Source organism: Artemia sp. Qi Xiang Cuo, chromosome 20 (assembly GCF_049724085.1).
Source record: "Artemia sp. Qi Xiang Cuo chromosome 20, ASM4972408v1, whole genome shotgun sequence".
Taxonomy (NCBI): Eukaryota; Metazoa; Arthropoda; class Branchiopoda; order Anostraca; family Artemiidae; genus Artemia; species Artemia sp. Qi Xiang Cuo.
In genome coordinates, this window is record NC_142813.1 from 48,291,037 (window position 1) to 48,309,996 (window position 18,960).

Genomic DNA, 18,960 nt, shown 5'->3' on the forward strand with positions numbered 1-18,960 from the left:
CCCCCAAGCTCTTAGCCTAGTTTAGACCATAACATATTTGAACCATATCCATTATAAAACAATATCATACAATCTTTTTCAATAAAAAAAATAACAGAATTTAAAAATTCTAAGAGAGAAAAAGCGACAGAAAAACAAAGTTGAAAAATTTGAAGAATAGATATCCGATTGAGTTGATTTTCCGAAATATATTCGAATTTAAAGGAGCCGACTCTTTCGGAGTCAGAAGCTGATTCTTTAAGATTCCAAGAGCTAAAGTCACAGCATGTACTTTGAGAATTGAAGTTAGCATTAATGATTTACTGACTCCAACCACTTCGGCTGCTTCAGCAACGTCACTATCACTAATGTGTCAATTTTGTACAAATATTTTTAATTTTTAATCAAATTAATTTAAACAAATTAATTTTAATCAGATTAATTAATTTTAATTTAAACAAATATTTTTAATCAACTTATTGAAGGCTTTGTCAACTTATTGAGGCATTTTCACGGATGTCAAGTGAAGAAATCATAGGAGTGTGTTATATTCCCTATCAATAATCTTACTTGTTATATCAATAAACTATTTGTTATTTATTATAAGCCTACTGAATTACTCATCTATTTATCATTATTAAGTACAAAATCTATACAAGGCGAAGCTAGAAACTCCTGAAGTGCCATATTCCCTATAATTTATTCTTACTAGATTACTTACCTACATATTGCTTATTATTTACTATTGCTAAATAGCTGGATTATTGCTAAATTAATCAATTAATTATTTATATAACATATTTAAAATGTATAACATATTTTTTCAGTAAATTATATATTAATATCAAAAATATATTGCCAAAAAATGCATACTCATCCATGCTTTATTTATTATTACTAAATACAAAATCCATACCAATCAAAGCTGAAAACCACTTCAGTTTGTCATATTCCCAACCATTTAATGTTACTTATTACTCCTTTAATATTAAATTACTAAATTACTTAGTTTATATAATATGTTACAAGTGTTAATATATATATATATATATATATATTTTATATATATATTTATATATAGGTACTTTCCCATCATCAGGGCCGCTCGGCTTGAACACTATAGATTGGCAATGATGAAACCCGTTTTTTGACGTCTTATCTGTTGTAGAGCAGGCAATGATAGTAAGGTTTTCATTTCGTTATACTTTTTAGTATACGTTTTGAAAGGAGTAACGGATTGCCTCACTTCCCCGATTTTCTTCGTTTTCTCTTCTTGAAAAATGCGATATTACTTAAAAAGCTTAAGTGCAGTTGTATTAATGCTAGTAATATAATACATTTAGTTCTTTAATTTTTAGAATTTGCCTTTTCTTTTCTTTTTCATATCAAAAAGACATTTATTGCACACATCAAGTACACTACATTTTAATATTTTTTCCCGGGTGTATATACTGAATGGGAATCATGTGTATTAAGAATAGAAAGACTCAGAGATGGAAAATATGATTACGTTTCAATTGCGTTGAGTAACGAACAATTGTTCCAAAAAACACAAAACAAAAAGTACTAGAGGAAGCCGAAATGAAGAAAAAAGAAATTGATGAAATTGTCTGCTGAGCCTTCTATACTTTTGACATTGTTGTTTTTTTTTGTTTAGTATTTTTTTAAATCCTAGGCTATGCATATGATCTATGTTTTTTTGTTGTTCTTTTTTTCACTGAGGCACTTGATATGGAAGTATTTGTCGGTGAAACGTAGGAATGGGCACATTCAATTGGATACTGAAAGTCCTTGCACCCTTTTTAAGAATCAAAAGTGATTGGAGCGCAATCAGACCCTCTCCTAAGTACGATATTAAACAGTGCTTTTTTGGATTTCTGGGGGGGGGGGAAAGGTACCTAGGTTAGGTTACGTATTTAATATATGCAATGCTTTACCCCCCAACCCCGCTAATGTGCAAATATATAGCCCAAATTTATTTCTAAACTATTATATATTCATCCTATTTTATTCTATTTCATTAGCATTAACCAAACTTGACTTTTTAGAGGCCCTGATAATGGGAAAGTACCATAATATATATATATATATATATATATATATATATATATATATATATATATATATATATATATATATATATATATATATATATCAGACCCTCTCCTAAGTACGATATTAAACAGTGCTTTTTTGGATTTGGGGGGGGGGGGGAAAGGTACCTAGCTTAGGTTACATATTTAATATATGCAATGCTTTACCCCCAACCCCGCTAATGTGCAAATATATAGCCCAAATTTATTTCTAAACTATTATATATTCATCCTATTTTATTCTATTTCATTAGCATTAACCAAACTTGACTTTTTAAAGAGGCCCTGATAATGGGAAAGTACCATAATATATATATATATATATATATATATATATATATATATATATATATATATATATATATATATATATATATATATATATATATATATAATATAATGAAAGTATAATACTTTAGTTATAAACTTATGGAAAATATGACAGAATTGTGGAAAACAGGCCGCCCAGAACGCGTTATATTAAAAATCAAACCTAATCACCTCTATATATTAAAATTTAATTAAAATATACCTGTAGTTACCGTTTATCCCGCTCAGGCTAAGCTGATTATCCCCGAGTGGGCACAGAAAACCAGTTTCATTACAGATCAAGAACAAAGTGTTGTTGCTATAACACGTAAATACCCTACTTACTTATTATTAAATTGCTGAATAACTAATTTATTGTTATTAGATACAAAATGCATAGCAAATGAAGCCAAAAACCCCTGAACTGTTCATACATATTCCCAATTATTTATTATTACTTAATAAATTACTTACTTAATATCCAATCATTAAAACAGTTATGTCATGGTATTTGAAATATATTGCATATATTTTTAATTAGTTACATATTTATAATAAAAATCTACTGGTACAAACTGCACACTCATCCAAGTTGGTTATATTCCCAATTATTTATTATAACTACATTGGTGGTACTTATGTGTTATCACACTCAACAAGTTTGGTCTATTTAAAGCAGTATTTTCTGTGTGCACTCTCAGATAATCAACTTAGCCAGAGTGAGAAAAACTACTATGCAGGTATATTTTAATTAAATATTTGATAGATAGGTTTGATTAGGTATTTAATATAATGCGTTCTGGGCGGCCTGCTTTCCATAATTCTCTGTTGTAGTTAACAAAATATTATATTTTCATCATATGTGGGTATATTTCATTATGATTAACCTAACTTCACTTCTTGATTGTAGTCAGGATAACAAGTAAGTACCTAGTTACTTATTACTAAGTTCGGTAGTACTTTTATGATATACCCCCTTCCTAATATTCTTCTTATGTGTTTATCTGACGCTCAATCCTAATGAAATATACCAAAGTAAGACAAAAACATAATACTTTATAAACAAATTTGGGCTACATATTTGCACATTAAGGGATCTGAGGGTAGAGTATAGCGGGTCAGCATGCCTAATGTGTTAGGTATAATCATTCTCTATATTATGTAGTAAGAATTGTTTTCTAACTTCACACTGTCCAAATAAATTACCCCCATCCCCCCTAATGTGCAAATATATAGCCTGAATTATATATTTTCCATCTATTCTGTCACTTATCTTTGTCTTGTCTCACGCTATATATATATATATATATATATATATATATATATATATATATATATATATATATATATATATATATATATATATAGGCTATAGATATATTACATATTCCCAATTATTTATTATTACTAATTAATTATTTATTTCATGATATTTAAAATACATTACATATTTCTTAATTTACATAGGCTATTTATATCAAAATTGGTACAAAATGCCAAACTCATCAATGGAGGAAACCCTTGAAGTTGGCTATATTCCCTGTTATTTATTATTACTAAATTAGTTATTACTAAATTTTGTATTCACTATTACTAAACATACTACTGCTAAACGTACACCCAATGAAGTCGGAAACCCCTCAAAGGTATTATATTCCCTGAAGCTAAGATTCCGATACAATACAACTGCCTGATTTTAAAACGAAAACCAGACCCGTTCTACAAGTTATGCATCTTGAGTGTCGTCTGCAAAGCCCAGCTAAACATGCCTCTAAATTACAGACTACTACCACCAACATAATCATAACTATGCCTATATCTGGGAGATATTCCACTAGCTACATGGCCTTTCAAAACTCCTTTGTTTATATGGATTCGCGTAATGGCGTGTCTTGTAAAACAGAGATAACCTAACATTATCACTAAACCTTCCTCTTTGAAAAAATATTTTATGGCTTAAAAAATTATTAGTCATGGGATTTTATGATGTCTTGAGCAACTTTGTAGATCTAAGACAAGCAGTAATTCAAAACCATATTTATCCTATGTACTCATAGAATAACGCTCAAGAGCTGGCAGTCTGTAGCTTGTTCGACGATCGCACATTCTTAGACATAATATCTGTATCCTGAGTGGGGAAGAATGCAGGGGGAGGGGCCCCATTCCCTCCGAAAATCCTAATTTTTACCTAATTCCTAAGCACTTCTTATTCAAACCATCAGATAAAATATTTTTTGGTACTTATCTGATAGCCAGTACACACTCGAGAATTTAGATCTACAAGCATGGGGTAGTGACTAAGTCACTAAGGCTAGGAATAAGTGAAGATGAAAAGGTGACTTTGGGTAATGAAAAGATTGATCAGGTGGGCAGCTTCACTTACCTTGGTAGTATTATTAGTAAAGATGATGGGAGCAGTGAAGATGTTAATAAATAGAATAGCCAAGGCTCAGGGTGTTTTTTCACAGTTAAAAAAAGTCTGGAAGAATAGGAAGATAAGTCTGCAAACCAAGATTAGAATATTAGAAGCTACAGTGATGACAGTGGTCAAATATGGCTCTGAAGCATGGACGCTCCGAAAAGCGGATGAAGATTTGCTAGATGTTTTCCAGAGAAATTGCTATAAGGATTGTTCTGGGTACCCGGCTGACTAACCGTATTTCAAACAATAGGCTATACGAAAAATGTGGTTCAATACCGCTCTCTAGGGCTATAATGAAAGTAAGGTTGATGTGGCTAGGGCACGTTGTACGGATGAAGGATGACAGATTGCCGAAGATTTTTCTTTTCGGCCAACCATCTAGGGCTAAACGGAAAGCAGGTCGTCCCCGTCTGGGGCGGGAGGACGTCATAACGAAAGATTTAAAGGAAATGGGAACTTCGTGGGCAGGGGTAAAAAGGGAGGCTTTGAATAGATTGGGGTGGAGGAGGATCGTGCGTAGCTGTGTTGGCCTCAGGCGGCTTGGTGCTGCGGTGAGTTGTTAGTAGTAGTAGTAGTATTCATGCAAGACTCATTTTGGGAATCCCTAAAAAAAAATTCCGGGGAGCTCGAACAAGGCCGTATCCAGGGGGTGTTATTATATCTACATATTGATATGTAAAATCAATACACATCAATGAATTTTGTTTTACGGTTATCTGAAGAGAAATAAAAAGTTTTGAGGTTTTTTATTTGCTCTTCTGAAAATTTACAGTTATGGAGATACGACCTTTTCATACCCGACTGACGATATATACAAACATATAGAAAGGATGGGATACTCCTGTCATCAGTCAGAAGAATGTTCTCGGAACATGCCTAAACAGTCCTTTCCTGTTCCATAGGCCGTACTTGTTTGGAGCTACGGTGTTACAATTGCGGTATTACTACTATAAATACTACTACTACTACTAACCGCAGCACCAAGCTACTATAAGCGACTACAAATAGAAGGAACTGTTATAAAACTGTCTCCCGAAAACCCATTTATCCAAACAAATAGAAGCTGTCGCACGAAAACTCATTTGTACAAACAAAATCATCCTTAATCAATTTCACACATATTCCACGATTCTTAATGTCAAACTAGGAACAAAAGCAAACAATTTTCAACAGTTGGACCTTCAACTGAATTCTTCAACTGAATAGTCAGTTCATCAGCAAAAATTTTCATTTATCAGTATTAATTTCACTGAACATTCAATTCGGCAAACTTTCAAATTGCATGGAAATATATAAGAAATCATAACACCCAACATTTCAAATTGCATTCAATGGAAAATGAAATAAATTTTGAATAATTAGATTTCAGTCCGGGGGGCCCTCAGTCCCAAGGCCCTTACGGTTATCCTAAACTTTGAAACATTTTGCGTACCATGTGTGGCCCACGTCAAATAGATTTTAAAAGGATTTAAAAATTTAAATAAGAAACAACTATTATACAAAAGTTAGGCTTCTTAGTTGCTATATGTTTTTCAGGGAAATTATTGACGGATTACTTTGGATACCCGACTGACTGACTGTATTTCCAACAGTGGACTGTACGAAAGGTGGGGGTCCAATCGCACGTTCTATTGCTATAATGAGAGAAAGATTGAGATGGCTAGAGCATGTTCTGCGGATGAAGGATGAAATATTGACAAAGACTGACCTTTTCAGACAACGGTTTAGGGCTAAAAGAGAAGCAGGTCGTCCCTGGTTGGGATGGGGGGATGTAAGAAAACTTCCTGTGAGGGTGTAAAGAGAGGCTTTGAATAGTTTGGGATGGAGGAGGAGCGTGCGTAGCCGTATTAGCCTCAGACGGTTTGGTGCTACAGTGAGTTCTTAGTAGCAGTAGCATTGATCTAAATAAAAGGTTTTACAGCCAAATAGTTTTACAGAAAAAATTCGAATAGGCTAATCCACACAGTTTATTAAAGACGACATAGATCTAACCATTACAGGCCAGGTCAAAACCCTGCCAGTTCAGAAAATAGTGCACTTTTAGGATGCTACGGCTCAAATTTCCAGGGTATGAACCCCCCCCCACCCTTGCTTGGGCATGCAAGCCTTAAAAGGATGTAGCTGGTTGAAGTCCCCTTACCCCTGGAAGATTAAAAAAAAACGGTACTTGTGGATTAGGCCTATAACTAAACCAGCGCTATAGAATGTACAAGGAAACCAGGCACGAAAGTAGACAAATGGATATTTGCTAGATAAATTGATGGCAAAGCGTGGTTTCTCATTGAGTTTACAATATCTAAACGAGTTTTTTGGGGTTGGGGGGGGGGGAGGTACCTAGGTTAAGTTACGTGTTTAATATATGCTATGCTTACCCCCCGCCCCCATTGTGCAAATATATAGCCCAAATCTGTTTCTAAACTATTATATATTCATCCTATTTAATTTTATTTCATTATCATTAAAAAAACTTGACTTCTTTCGTGTATAACGCTGGTTTAGTTATAATGCACAAGTACACAAAAAAACTATTAATGTGGATGATTTTGTAGAAATTAAAAACACCCCCTTGGGCAGTATTTGCACCTCCTCTCATAACACTGTAAAAATTCCACATGTGCCAATATACACATATGCCCAAAAGCGCAGAATGTATCAGCAATACCAATAGGTACTGATGATAATTGCCTTAAAATTGGTTCTTCTTTTGCAATCAATACATCACCTAATCACAATTTCAGAATATTTCAGAATACAGTAACACATCTGGCCAGCAATGGAAAAATTGTTTTTCAATAATCCATCATTAAGCTAACAGAGATACAAGACAAACGGGCTCACAGAATCATGTCCAGAATATAATATGAACCAAAACATCAAATTTTTCCCGATTATTTAGATACCGAGATCCTTGTACGAACGTAATTATACAATTAAAACGACCCTTATTCATGAAAAATACACCTTTTTACCTTTTCTGGAGTTGGAATTAAAATTCAAAATGCGAGTTTTGAATGTATTCTCAAGTTTCTAGCTTGAAAAGTAAAAACGCTAATCGCCATATTTTAGTCTGGGATCAATGTAAACCTAACGAATATTCAGCGTCGTATATGGCATTACAAGGGGATCTCGGTTATCATTATCATCTTTCTATCACCTAAGGACCCCCAGGCAGGGCCAATACAGATAGTAAAGTGAATTTAAGCGAGGAGCAAGGCGGATCTAGAGCAAAATCTTGGGGGAGGGGCAATGTGAGTGAGGTGCCAATAATTGACAAAATTGATTCTAAAAAGAGCAAAAAAATAAAAACAAGGAACGAGGGCGCCAGAAAAAATATTGGGGGGGGGGCTGGAGTCCCCCTGGATCCGCCCCAGGGAGGCACCCACTTTCAGAAATCAGGCACACTAGGTGGCGCGTGCCGAGTGCCGTGGAAGTGTGCCAAGCGCGGCAGAAACTGTGCTACGCGTAGTGGAATTGTGCGGTTTAAGATATGCTTTCCCATGGGATACCTGAATCAATTTTGATGATTCAGTGTCTAAAATACAAGTTATTTCTCCAAAATCAAACGTGATGACAAATCAGTTTTGGTAAAAATTCCCCCCCATCCCTCTGATTTTTCCGTTAACTCATAGTATTATTGTCACTAAATTATACTGATTGCACAGACTATTTAAGCTAGGACCTGGAAAGTATGTAGGACCTCAAGTCAATACTGTAATCACGAGGGAGGTAGCAGGGTTCAGTTTGACCTTGACCTCAATTTCAAAAATTCAAAACTAAGAAGAATAAAAAAATGAAGCACCTTCTTTTAATCAAAGGACTACCGATACAAGACTAAATCGCCAATTTTTTTCAAACATGTGATTTAAAGTGATGCAGAAACAGGAGCGGATCTAGAGTAAAATATTGGGGGAGGCCCAATGTGTGGGCGCCAATGAGCAAAACCTTGGGGGAGGGCAATATGACAAAGGTGCCAATAATTGACCAAAGTAACAAACTTATTCTAAAAGAGTAAAAAAGAAGAAAAAAACAGAATAAGAGGGCGCCAGAAAAATCTTGGGGGGTCCCCCTGGATCCACCAGTGTGCAGAATCAACTTAAAGATTTTTCGCAAAACATTCGAAATGGCAGGGAAAAAACCTGTAAATTGGCAGAAGATCGTCAAAATTTTGGCTCCTTATCGAAAAGAAAAACCTTGCTCAAGTCGTGACCTGTGTTAAGATGCAACACATATTTATTTAAATCATCTAGGAGTATGCCAATAATTAGCTAAAGAAATCAAGTCTGCCTAGCGGTTTAAATAATTATTGAATCGTAATGAAAAGAATTAAAAGCGAACCGGGTTTCTGAATGCATGGATGTCCTACACCCAAAACTATTTTTCTATTCAAGGGGCGGGCACAGATTCTTGCAAACTATTTTTGTATCCCAAGTCAGAGAATCATAAAATAAAGGTTTTGATCTTCACTTTTACCACATGATGTGCGAACATGATATATTTAATAGGAGAGAGCGAATCTAGGTTCTGTGCGAAACTACTTTACAGTGATACTTGAAAGTTGGACAAAAATTCAGAAGAGTTATGCCCAATCGACACCATGGTCAAGCTTGTTGATCTGGGAGGGGGGGGGGTTTCCCTGAAAGAAGCTGTTTTGCCAGGCATCTCCTTTTTTTACTAACAAAACAGTAATTTAGGGATAAGTTTGACCGGTACTTATGTATTAGCTGGTACCCATGCGAGAAAATAAGTTTGGTTAATGCTAATGAAATAAAACACCATATGATGAAAATATAATAGTTTAGAAACAAATTTGGGCTATATATTTGCAAATTAGGGGGGGGGGGTAAAGCATACCTAACCTAGGTACCTTTTATCCCCTAAACCCCCAAAAACAAAAGTTTAAATACTGTAAACGCAATGACAAACCCCGCTTTGCCCTCCATTCTCTATTGACAGTTACCCGTTTGACTAGTTTCCTTTAGCACAATATATCGCGTGAGTACCAGCTAATACATAAGTAACCGTTGACCTTACCAGGTACTTTTATGATGTAGCCCCGACCTAATATTCTCCATCTAAGTAGAATCTGTTTCTCTAACATACACTCCTAATGAAATATACCCAAGTATGATAAAAATATAATACTTTGGAAACAAATTTGGGCAATATATTTGCACATTAGGGGGTGGGGGCAAGTATAGCGGGTCTGCATGCCTAATGTATTAGGTAGAATTATTCTGCATACTATGTAGAAAGAATTGTTTTCTTATGTCACACTGTCCAAATACTTTACCCCTACCCCCACCCCTAATGCACAAATTTATAGCCCAAAATACATATTTTCCTTCTATTCTGTCACTTCTCTTTGTCTTGTCTCACGCTGAGCTGAAAGAAACTAACGAGAGAAAAAAGGTTCTAAATTGCGTCAATAAAAAAACAACTTGAGCGGTCAGGGGTTGATCCTAAAAGTACCAGTACCAATACGATACATTTAAGAGGAGAGAGTGAATCTCGGTTCTGTGTGAAACTACTTTACAGCGATACTTTGAAAATTGGACAAAAATCCAAAACGTGATCGAAACATCATGATTTTTTTTCGGTCTAATAAAAGTGCTCTTCCTATTCAAAATTTCTCCCTATTCGAACTATTATTTAAAAAAAAATTTCCCTAAATTCCCAAATTCCCCCAAAAAACTCCCAAATATAGTTTCAGAAAATGATGGCATAAATTTTCACTCTAATGGGTTAAGATTACGGTCGAAAACTCCAACATAGCTCAACTCACCAAACTATCCACGGGATAAATTTTTGGTTCTTTAGTCGCACTCGGTTTTGATTTTACCCACAAGTGCGACTATAGTCTGCCTCGGGCATTACTTTTGAGGTACAAGCTTCTGAAGGACTAAATAAAACTGTAGGAATAAATAATTCAAAGATTGAAGATATTTAGGGGGAGGAAAACGTGGACAACTGTGCTAGCCTCAGGCGGCTTGGTGAGGCAATGAAATACGATTGAAAAATGTCCTTTCAGTATTTCAACAGCAAAAAAAAAATCGGAAAAAAGGGGTCTCCCTTCCCTATATTTAAAAAAAAGACATTTTGCCTCTCTAGTCATATATTTACCACACTAGTCACCCTTGGCATTACAAAAACTAACATGAATATATATGGATCCATGCACGGATATTTTAGGCCTTAGTAAGACCTATTTACAATGATGAATGCAAAAACTTTCCAATAAAAGCTGAATAAACAAACAAACAAAACAAATTAGGAATAAACGCAGAGAAGAACTGAGAATATAATTACCCCTCACTAGATATAATATAAGAACTGAGAATATAAGGAGAATAGAATAAGAACTGAGAACGAATAAACAAAACAAATTAAGCAATTTTTTCCTGCTATGAAAAGAAAATTCAATATTAAAGTAGCAAATTTCATGGAAAAACTTGGTAATACATACTTCTGATATTTCTAAAACACTAGCAACTTCTGAAACATCTCTGCCCTGACACGTACGCAGGAGGCAACTTTGGGCCCCCAGAAATCTCACGAGTTTTTTTTGTTTTCCCATAATTTTCTGATATTTTTTACAGAATAAGAGATTTGAAGGATTTGCCCCCCCCCCGAAACTAATTTATGCGTATGTGCCTGGCTGTGCCAATATACGAATTAGAACATTGTTCAAAACAAATTTTAAGGCTTAGCTATATTAGGATACCTATACGTACATTTTTAAATCTAACAAAATCTAACAAATCTTTAGATCAAAATCTAAAATCTAACGGAATTGTTCCCCTTTTAGCACTGAGCCCCCCAAATGTCATTAGATGTCTTTTGAATTTTGGTACTTCATTAATGTTTTTGCAGCCAATGTCGTCCAAACTCGGGCCTAAGGCCACATTCAAAAATCGCTCGCTCTATGTGGCACAAAATATGATACACATACCGGAGCAAGTGCCACTCGGAGATATAAATTATGGGCAAAACTTGGACCCTCTCGCCTGAGTCTACAAGTTGATTTGAATAGTAGGCTATCATGATAACGTTTGTTTTTAATTCATTGAAGTAGTTTATGAGGTTGATTTCACAATCGTTATATTTAAAACGTGAATAAACTTACCTCATTTGAAGAGGTAAATCTTCCCTCGTCAGCAGCAATTCTATCAATCAGCTTATAACTCTCCGGCTCCCATGGAGGGGGTTCCCTTGTTGCTGCGTCAAATTCATAATACAAAAGACTAAATGTTTCCTTACACGAAAGCGCAGTACCAGGAAATAGATTACAATCACGCATTGAAAATTTCACTTCGATATAGATTCTATTTGCTTCGCCCCTTTCCACAAAAGGGGTCCACAACCAATTATTCACATTATTATATGCCACATCGCACACTACATATGATCGCCAATTTATTCCTTTCTCAAAATTTGTAAAACTTTCTTCGATCCACTGCAAAAGAAAAATTCAAATAAATCCAAGATTATGCTCGCCTATAAATATTGCCTTCAGTTCTTTCATAAACCTCGCCTGTTTCTTAAAACCCCTCCCTCCTCAGGGACATCAATACATGGAAATATGTGGGGGAGATGGGGCAAAATGCATTTAACAAAATCTAAGGGGTGAAATCCTGTCGTTTTTCACTGAAAATACCAAAAAAGGTATTCTCCTGAATTTAGAGGGGGACGGTTGAAAAATCTGGCGAGGAAATGCCACCCCTTCTGCCCTCTCCAATTGACGTCCCTGCCCCTCGTTTGCCCAAAGAATGTAGGGACTATAGTAAAATACATGAAAGAAAATAGCGACACAATTCTTGTGATTGTGAATATTGCTTCATTTTCTTTCATATAGCTCACCGGTTTTTTTTTTTAATTACCTCCCCCGTTTATGTTTCACCCAAAACAATTAAAAATATACATGAACCATAGAAATAAAACATGATGCAGTACTTGCTGAATAACTAATAATTTGAAAGAAAATAGTGAACCTGACAAACTGACCATGGTATCAAGTTTACATTTCAAAATTGTTTAAGCGCCAAATTTACAAAAGGGTATATCAAAGTCTTTAAGAGTATAATTACCATATACGGCAGTCTACCCCAATAAAACAATTGACCGCAATACAGCTTTAAAACCATAAAAGCACATTGCCCGATTGAAGCCATTTAGTTGATCAAGGGGCTCGATCTCTTTAAATTTAAGGGAAGATTCATTAGGGTCGTTTTTTCACTAATCAATGTGCCAAGATCTTACAACTTTTGTCAGAAAACGCTTAAAAGTGAAATCTTTGAACTAAGATCTTACATCTTATGGCGTTCTTTGCAAACGTCTTTCATCATTTTGCTCTGATCAGTGGTCTGAGAACAATGATGAGTATATCATCAACGTTCTCTAATCATTGTTCTATATGGCAGAACAGTGACGGTCTTCACACTTTTTGCTAACATTAGTGAACTGTAAGATCTTAGAACAAAGATGAGTTGAAAAAACGATAATCTTTGCAGAAAGATGTAAGATCTTAGTGCTAAAAAACGGGCCTATTAAACCAAAAAAGCCGTTCCTTAAGACAATTGGAATACAGTCTAATTCACACTAGGATTTCCGCCCATGCAATACCTCTGTCAAAATGAATTTTTTATATATTTCCAATTTAAATTATAGACAAGACAGCTGCAGTATTCTAAAAGATGTTATGTTATACAAAATAAATTTTACAGGAAGTGCAAATGTACCTGTTACGTTTCTCCGTCTTTTTTGGAGAAAAGTTATTATTACAAGAAATAAAATATTTTAAACGACTTTTTTATAATAACAATTTAAGTTATAGATAATATGGATGAGATAATAGAAAAGGAAGTACGTCACAATAAGGGCCGCATCCGGGATTCTTTCGGGGGGGGAGGTGACAAAAACACTTAAAAACGCATCAAAAAAATTATGTTTATTTTTGTTGCGTTTTTAAGATTCGGACAAAAACTTGAGGGGGGGGGGGTCGTAATTCAAAAATGCAGTATCCTACAAATTATAATTTTTACAGGGCAGCAACTGAAATATAAGTTTTCAATCGTAATTGACGGACACTTATTGCAACAAGAAATATTTCTATCTACCCTTCTAAGTATGAAAAATAGAATTTTTGTCAATATTCCAACTATTTCCTCACTCCAGAAAAGGAGGTGCAACGGATTTTGTAACATAGAAACTGCACTAATTATCTTCATGTCCATATAAGACACAGGAACACAGATTAGACCAATCGATCAAACGTGTTCCTTGTAACGGGGTGGGTTATCCAGTTCCTATTCAGAGCCTACAAAAAAAGTCACTTTCGGAAGGGTTAGTTCTAGGAAGGGAGTTGAATAATAACCGATTAGTGGCATATAACTACCACGAACCATTGACGTTGATGTAAATTTTTTTTGGTTCGTCTTGGAGCCTTTGGAGAACATCTTACCTTATGGAGAAGATTTTTGGGTCCAAGTGCACAGAAGTTAACCCCCAGATGCACCGACGGTAGGGTGTTGACGCAGTAAAAATCATGGATGCTCTAACCTACCTAGGAGGGAACCTCCCATGAAATTTAAGTAAAATACAAATCTTAATTAAAACTAGATTCGTATTTTTTAGAATGACCCCTAAGTTATGTATATGTCTTTTGGCACACACCTAATAGAATTATTTGATTTAAATTAGTGACGATAGAGCTGAATTGTAAGAATAAACTTACTCCTGGAGTTGATGAAAGTGATCCAAAGGGTATTGTGTCCAATCTAATGTATCTTCTTTGGTAGTGTCCAATAAAACAACTGAAAATATTAAGAAATGTGCAAATTAGATTAAATCATAATACGAGAAGTGTCCAGGAGCGAAGCTTATACTTTTCATATAGTTTACAGGGGCGTTAGCCCACAGAATTATTGGTAGGATGGCAAAATTTTTTTTTCACCAACTAGGGGGGGGGTTCATTTTTTAAATTAAAAAACAAAAAAAGGTATTTTCAGCGAAAATATCCCAAAAACGTATTTTCCTAAATCTAGAAGGCAAACCCCCTATCCCAACTGATAGTCTACCTGTCCTGAGTATCCTTTCACCATTTTCCCAAATATATTCCTGCTTAAATGCCCGCGGTCGCACAAATAAAACATAAGCCCAAGTATTTATCCAGCCTAAGCAGAGAGAGGTTTTTTCTCAGGAGAGGCAAAACTTGAAACATGCATTTGAGTCTATAACTTTTTAATTTGTCTATTTGGGGGGGGGGGGTTGATGAAAGATAAAAGACTTACGTTTTTTGCTTGTGATAGTTTTACCTTTCTATGGGAATATAACGTTACAGAAGAGGATTGTATTCTTTTTTACAGGATAAAATTTACAAATATGTCAATTTCGCACGTGATTTGCAGTGAAATTAATTTTTTATACACGTTATTACATATAAATTTACAATATTATTTTATATAATATAATTTATATATTTTTTTATTAAATTTATATAAATTTATTTTATATATATATAAACATAAATTTATATATATATATATTTTACATAATATATATATTATATATATATATATATATATATATTATATATATATATATATATATATATATATATATATATATATATATATATATATATATATATATATATATATATATATATATATATATATATATATATATATATATATATATATATATATATATATATATATATATATATATATATATAAATTATTTGTATAATATATACATATTATATATATATAATTATATATAATATAATTTACATATATTACATATAAATTTACAAATATGTCAATTTAGCACGTGACTTGCAGCGACATCATTTTTTTTATACACGTTATCGCATCTCATCCAGTTGAATCGCTTACCTCCATCCTTAGAATACGAATGATAATATAAATTTTCATCTCAAAACAACAATTACAATCAAATAATACTGAATTGATTTGTCTATTAAAAATAAGCTTTTTAACATTAAAAAATTTATTTTTTTAACATTAATAAAAATTTGGTAATTATCTCCGAAGATTCCTGATAGCGGATGTGACACCTTTGCCTGGTGGCAAAGATTTTGCCGTCTCACCTTTAGGTTTGACGACAACGATGCAGTTCAAAATCAAAAACCTTGTTATTAGGTACGTCTTTCAGGCTTTCCAAACTTTTGGACAAGACGTCTCAAAAAACAAGCTCCATCATCTCTTCACACCCTAAACTTACAGACTCCTTAAGTGGAAAAGGCTCCAGGAAATCCGAGGTTTTTGTGGTTTTTCTAAGTTGATTTCATGTTGTTCTTGTCATTTATTTACTATCGAATACTCACATTATCTTCAATCGAAATACCTTCTAAGTTTGAGATAGTCATAATATCCTTTGTATCCTAACCAGTAGAGTGTATATCATCAAATCACAATAAAATCCTATCACTATCACGCTGTGAAATTCGCAAATTCACCATATCGATGCACTTTTAAATTTAAGTGCATTTAAAATAATCAAGTAAAAACAATCTGAAAATGCTGAAGTTCTTGTTACCACACAAGAAATAACAAAGTTTATTGTAATTTTAATCTCCTACCTTGATCCGCCTTGGATTTTACGACTATGAAGAGAAAAAGCACAAGGAGAAATCCTGTCTCTACCCGACAGCGATCCGTAGGTCCCATGGCAAATCTTGTTCTGAAAAATAAAACAGTAATTAATTTTTCAAAATGACTCAAGGCAGCATCTAAAAGAACCTGGAGGAAACAGCTTTACACAATGGTCTAAAATATTCCCTTTTTTGTTAAGATTGAACATTTTTTTTTTAAGATTACTTTTCCAATCTTTTTTTTTAACATAACAGAACAGCCATACCCCTCAGCGTACTCTCGAACAGCATTTCTTAAAAGCAAATGTGTTCGTGTTCTAAAAATTAAAATGGTGATAGAAGGTGTTTTTATATTATTTCGATTATTTTGTAGTTGTTTGGATGAGATATCCCTACCCACTATTGCCTGTATAAATTGGCATTACTAAGTCTGGAATTGACTTGTGTTGACGGTAGGTCGGAGTGGCCTGTCAATGGCATTTATTTAATAAGAACTAGCCAACAGGCAAGACTAATTCTGTTTGTTTAAGTGAAAAGGTTTTTTTCGTTTTTTCTCGTTGGTATACACGAACTCTGTTCCCCACCAACGAAAAAAATGTAAACCATTCTTTAATTTATTGCATTTATAATAGAGCCTTGAACCTGAAAAAACACTCATTATTATGATTCACATGAGCCGCCACCTAAAAAAAATACCTAGAGGAGACAGCTATATGAATCAGGCATTGAATCAGGAGATCGGTACCTGAAAAACGCAGACCTTTGGTCAGCATGCGATTTTTTTTTTTTTACAAGAGAGCCACCGCATCCCCTCGGCCCTCCCCCCCCGTAGCATCTCTTAAATATATAAAATTAAAGTAAAATTAAATTAATTAAAAGCCTGTTTAAAAGCATAATTTCTTAAAAACAAATTTATTCTTGTTCAAAAATATGAAAGCCAAACTACTTTTTTTCAAATTATCCATAAAAGTCGCCATCTACAAAAATAACAGGAGGGGATAGCTTCATCTAAAGTTTTTTTTTTCATCCCAGTGAGCGACCATACCTTCAACCATGCATAAAACTTCGCCAGAAAAAAATATAACTAAATAGTTTCAAATCACTCCCAGACATCCCTGGGAAATTACCCTGAATACCCATCTATTAAAACACATGAGAAGGAACAAAACGAGTAAATTACTTTAAATAAAGACAGTAAAAATCGACACGAATATATTCAAAACACGCGGAAATTCTTCTCAATGAAATAACAAAGAGATATAAAAAAAGAAAAACTACAAAGCTTATAAGCAATATAAAAATAAATCGAACATGTATAAACAAACCAGTCTAGAAGTACCGTAAAATAGGATGAAATACTTCTTTAGGTAACAAAACGGATTTATCAACCACGCGTAGCAGCTTTTTTTACAATGTTTTAAGTAAATTTTACTGAAAAAAAAAAAAAAATACTGGCCCGCTTAGATTTAAAAAAATACTGTTTGCTCACCCCTCTAACACTTTTTTTAATTGGTGAAAGGGCTAGTGCCCTTTTTAATAGTCCAAAATGATTGGAGGGCAACTAGCCCCCCGCCCCGCCCATCATTCCCCCAAACACCTCCAATCAAAATTTTGAGATAGCCATTTTGTTCAACATAGTTAATTTCCAGAAAGAAAATATATTTTTGAGGAGGATACTCCCCCACAACCCTCAGGGCAACGAGGAAAACAAACGAAAAGGAAAAAAACGAGCATAAATTAGCATAAAGACGGTCCTAAATTCCTATGCTTACTAATTGCCAAAATATTTTCGCTTCACTGAACAAATATCAATTGATTTTACAGAAAACAAATGTATCCATGAAATTTAATATACATTTACTGATAATTATGCACAAAAACAGGATTTAATTTTTTATTTCTTAGAGGCAAACAAGCGGAAACACTCCAAAGAATTGTTTTCAGTAAAGTGCCTAGGTTTTAGGCTTTTGCAGTGAGACGATACCCAAACTCTTGTTTGTAGTTATTTTTATTTGATTCAAACTTGATTTGCATATTCAATTTAAGTTTCACTCGTTTTAAGATTTATTTATTCATTTACATTAATATATTTTGTATGTTTGTTCGCATTGATTGTTCATTTAATTTCTGTTCGTTTTAAGTTTCATTTATACTTTAATAGCAAAATATTTGTTTTCGTTTTAAGCTTGATTTTCATGTTCAATCTAAGCATTATCCGCTTTAAGATCTATTTATTCATTTATATTATTACTAGTTGTATGATTTTCGCTATGATTGTTTATTTAATTTCTGTTCGTTTTGGGTTTCATTTATTCTTTAATAGTAATTTCTGGTCGTTTTGAGTTTGAATTTTAACAGGTATTTGTATCTCCTGAGCTTAAGTTTAAATGGCCTTAACTTTTCTTGAAAAACTTATTTTTCGGAAAGAGTTTTTTTTTTAATTAATTTCATAAAAAAAAGATTAGAGCCGTCCTCGTCAAGTGGTTAGCGACCTAGACTTGAAATCCTTTTGTCCTTGTGTCGCTGGGCATTTCGTTTGGAAC

At 33.8% G+C, this 18,960-nt stretch overlaps 1 protein-coding gene across 1 annotated transcript in view; it reads right to left on the bottom strand.

Moving 5' to 3' along the window:
* LOC148940303 (ephrin type-A receptor 4-A-like) overlaps positions 1-16,192 on the bottom strand; it is a 182,052-nt gene extending 165,860 nt beyond the window's left edge. Inside the window, 4 exon segments of the mRNA XM_089106127.1 lie at positions 11,927-12,256; positions 14,534-14,565; positions 14,568-14,612; positions 16,171-16,192. Of these exon segments, the coding sequence (XP_088962253.1) occupies positions 11,927-12,256; positions 14,534-14,565; positions 14,568-14,612; positions 16,171-16,192 (429 nt within the window).
* Positions 16,193-18,960: the final 2,768 nt, after the last annotated feature.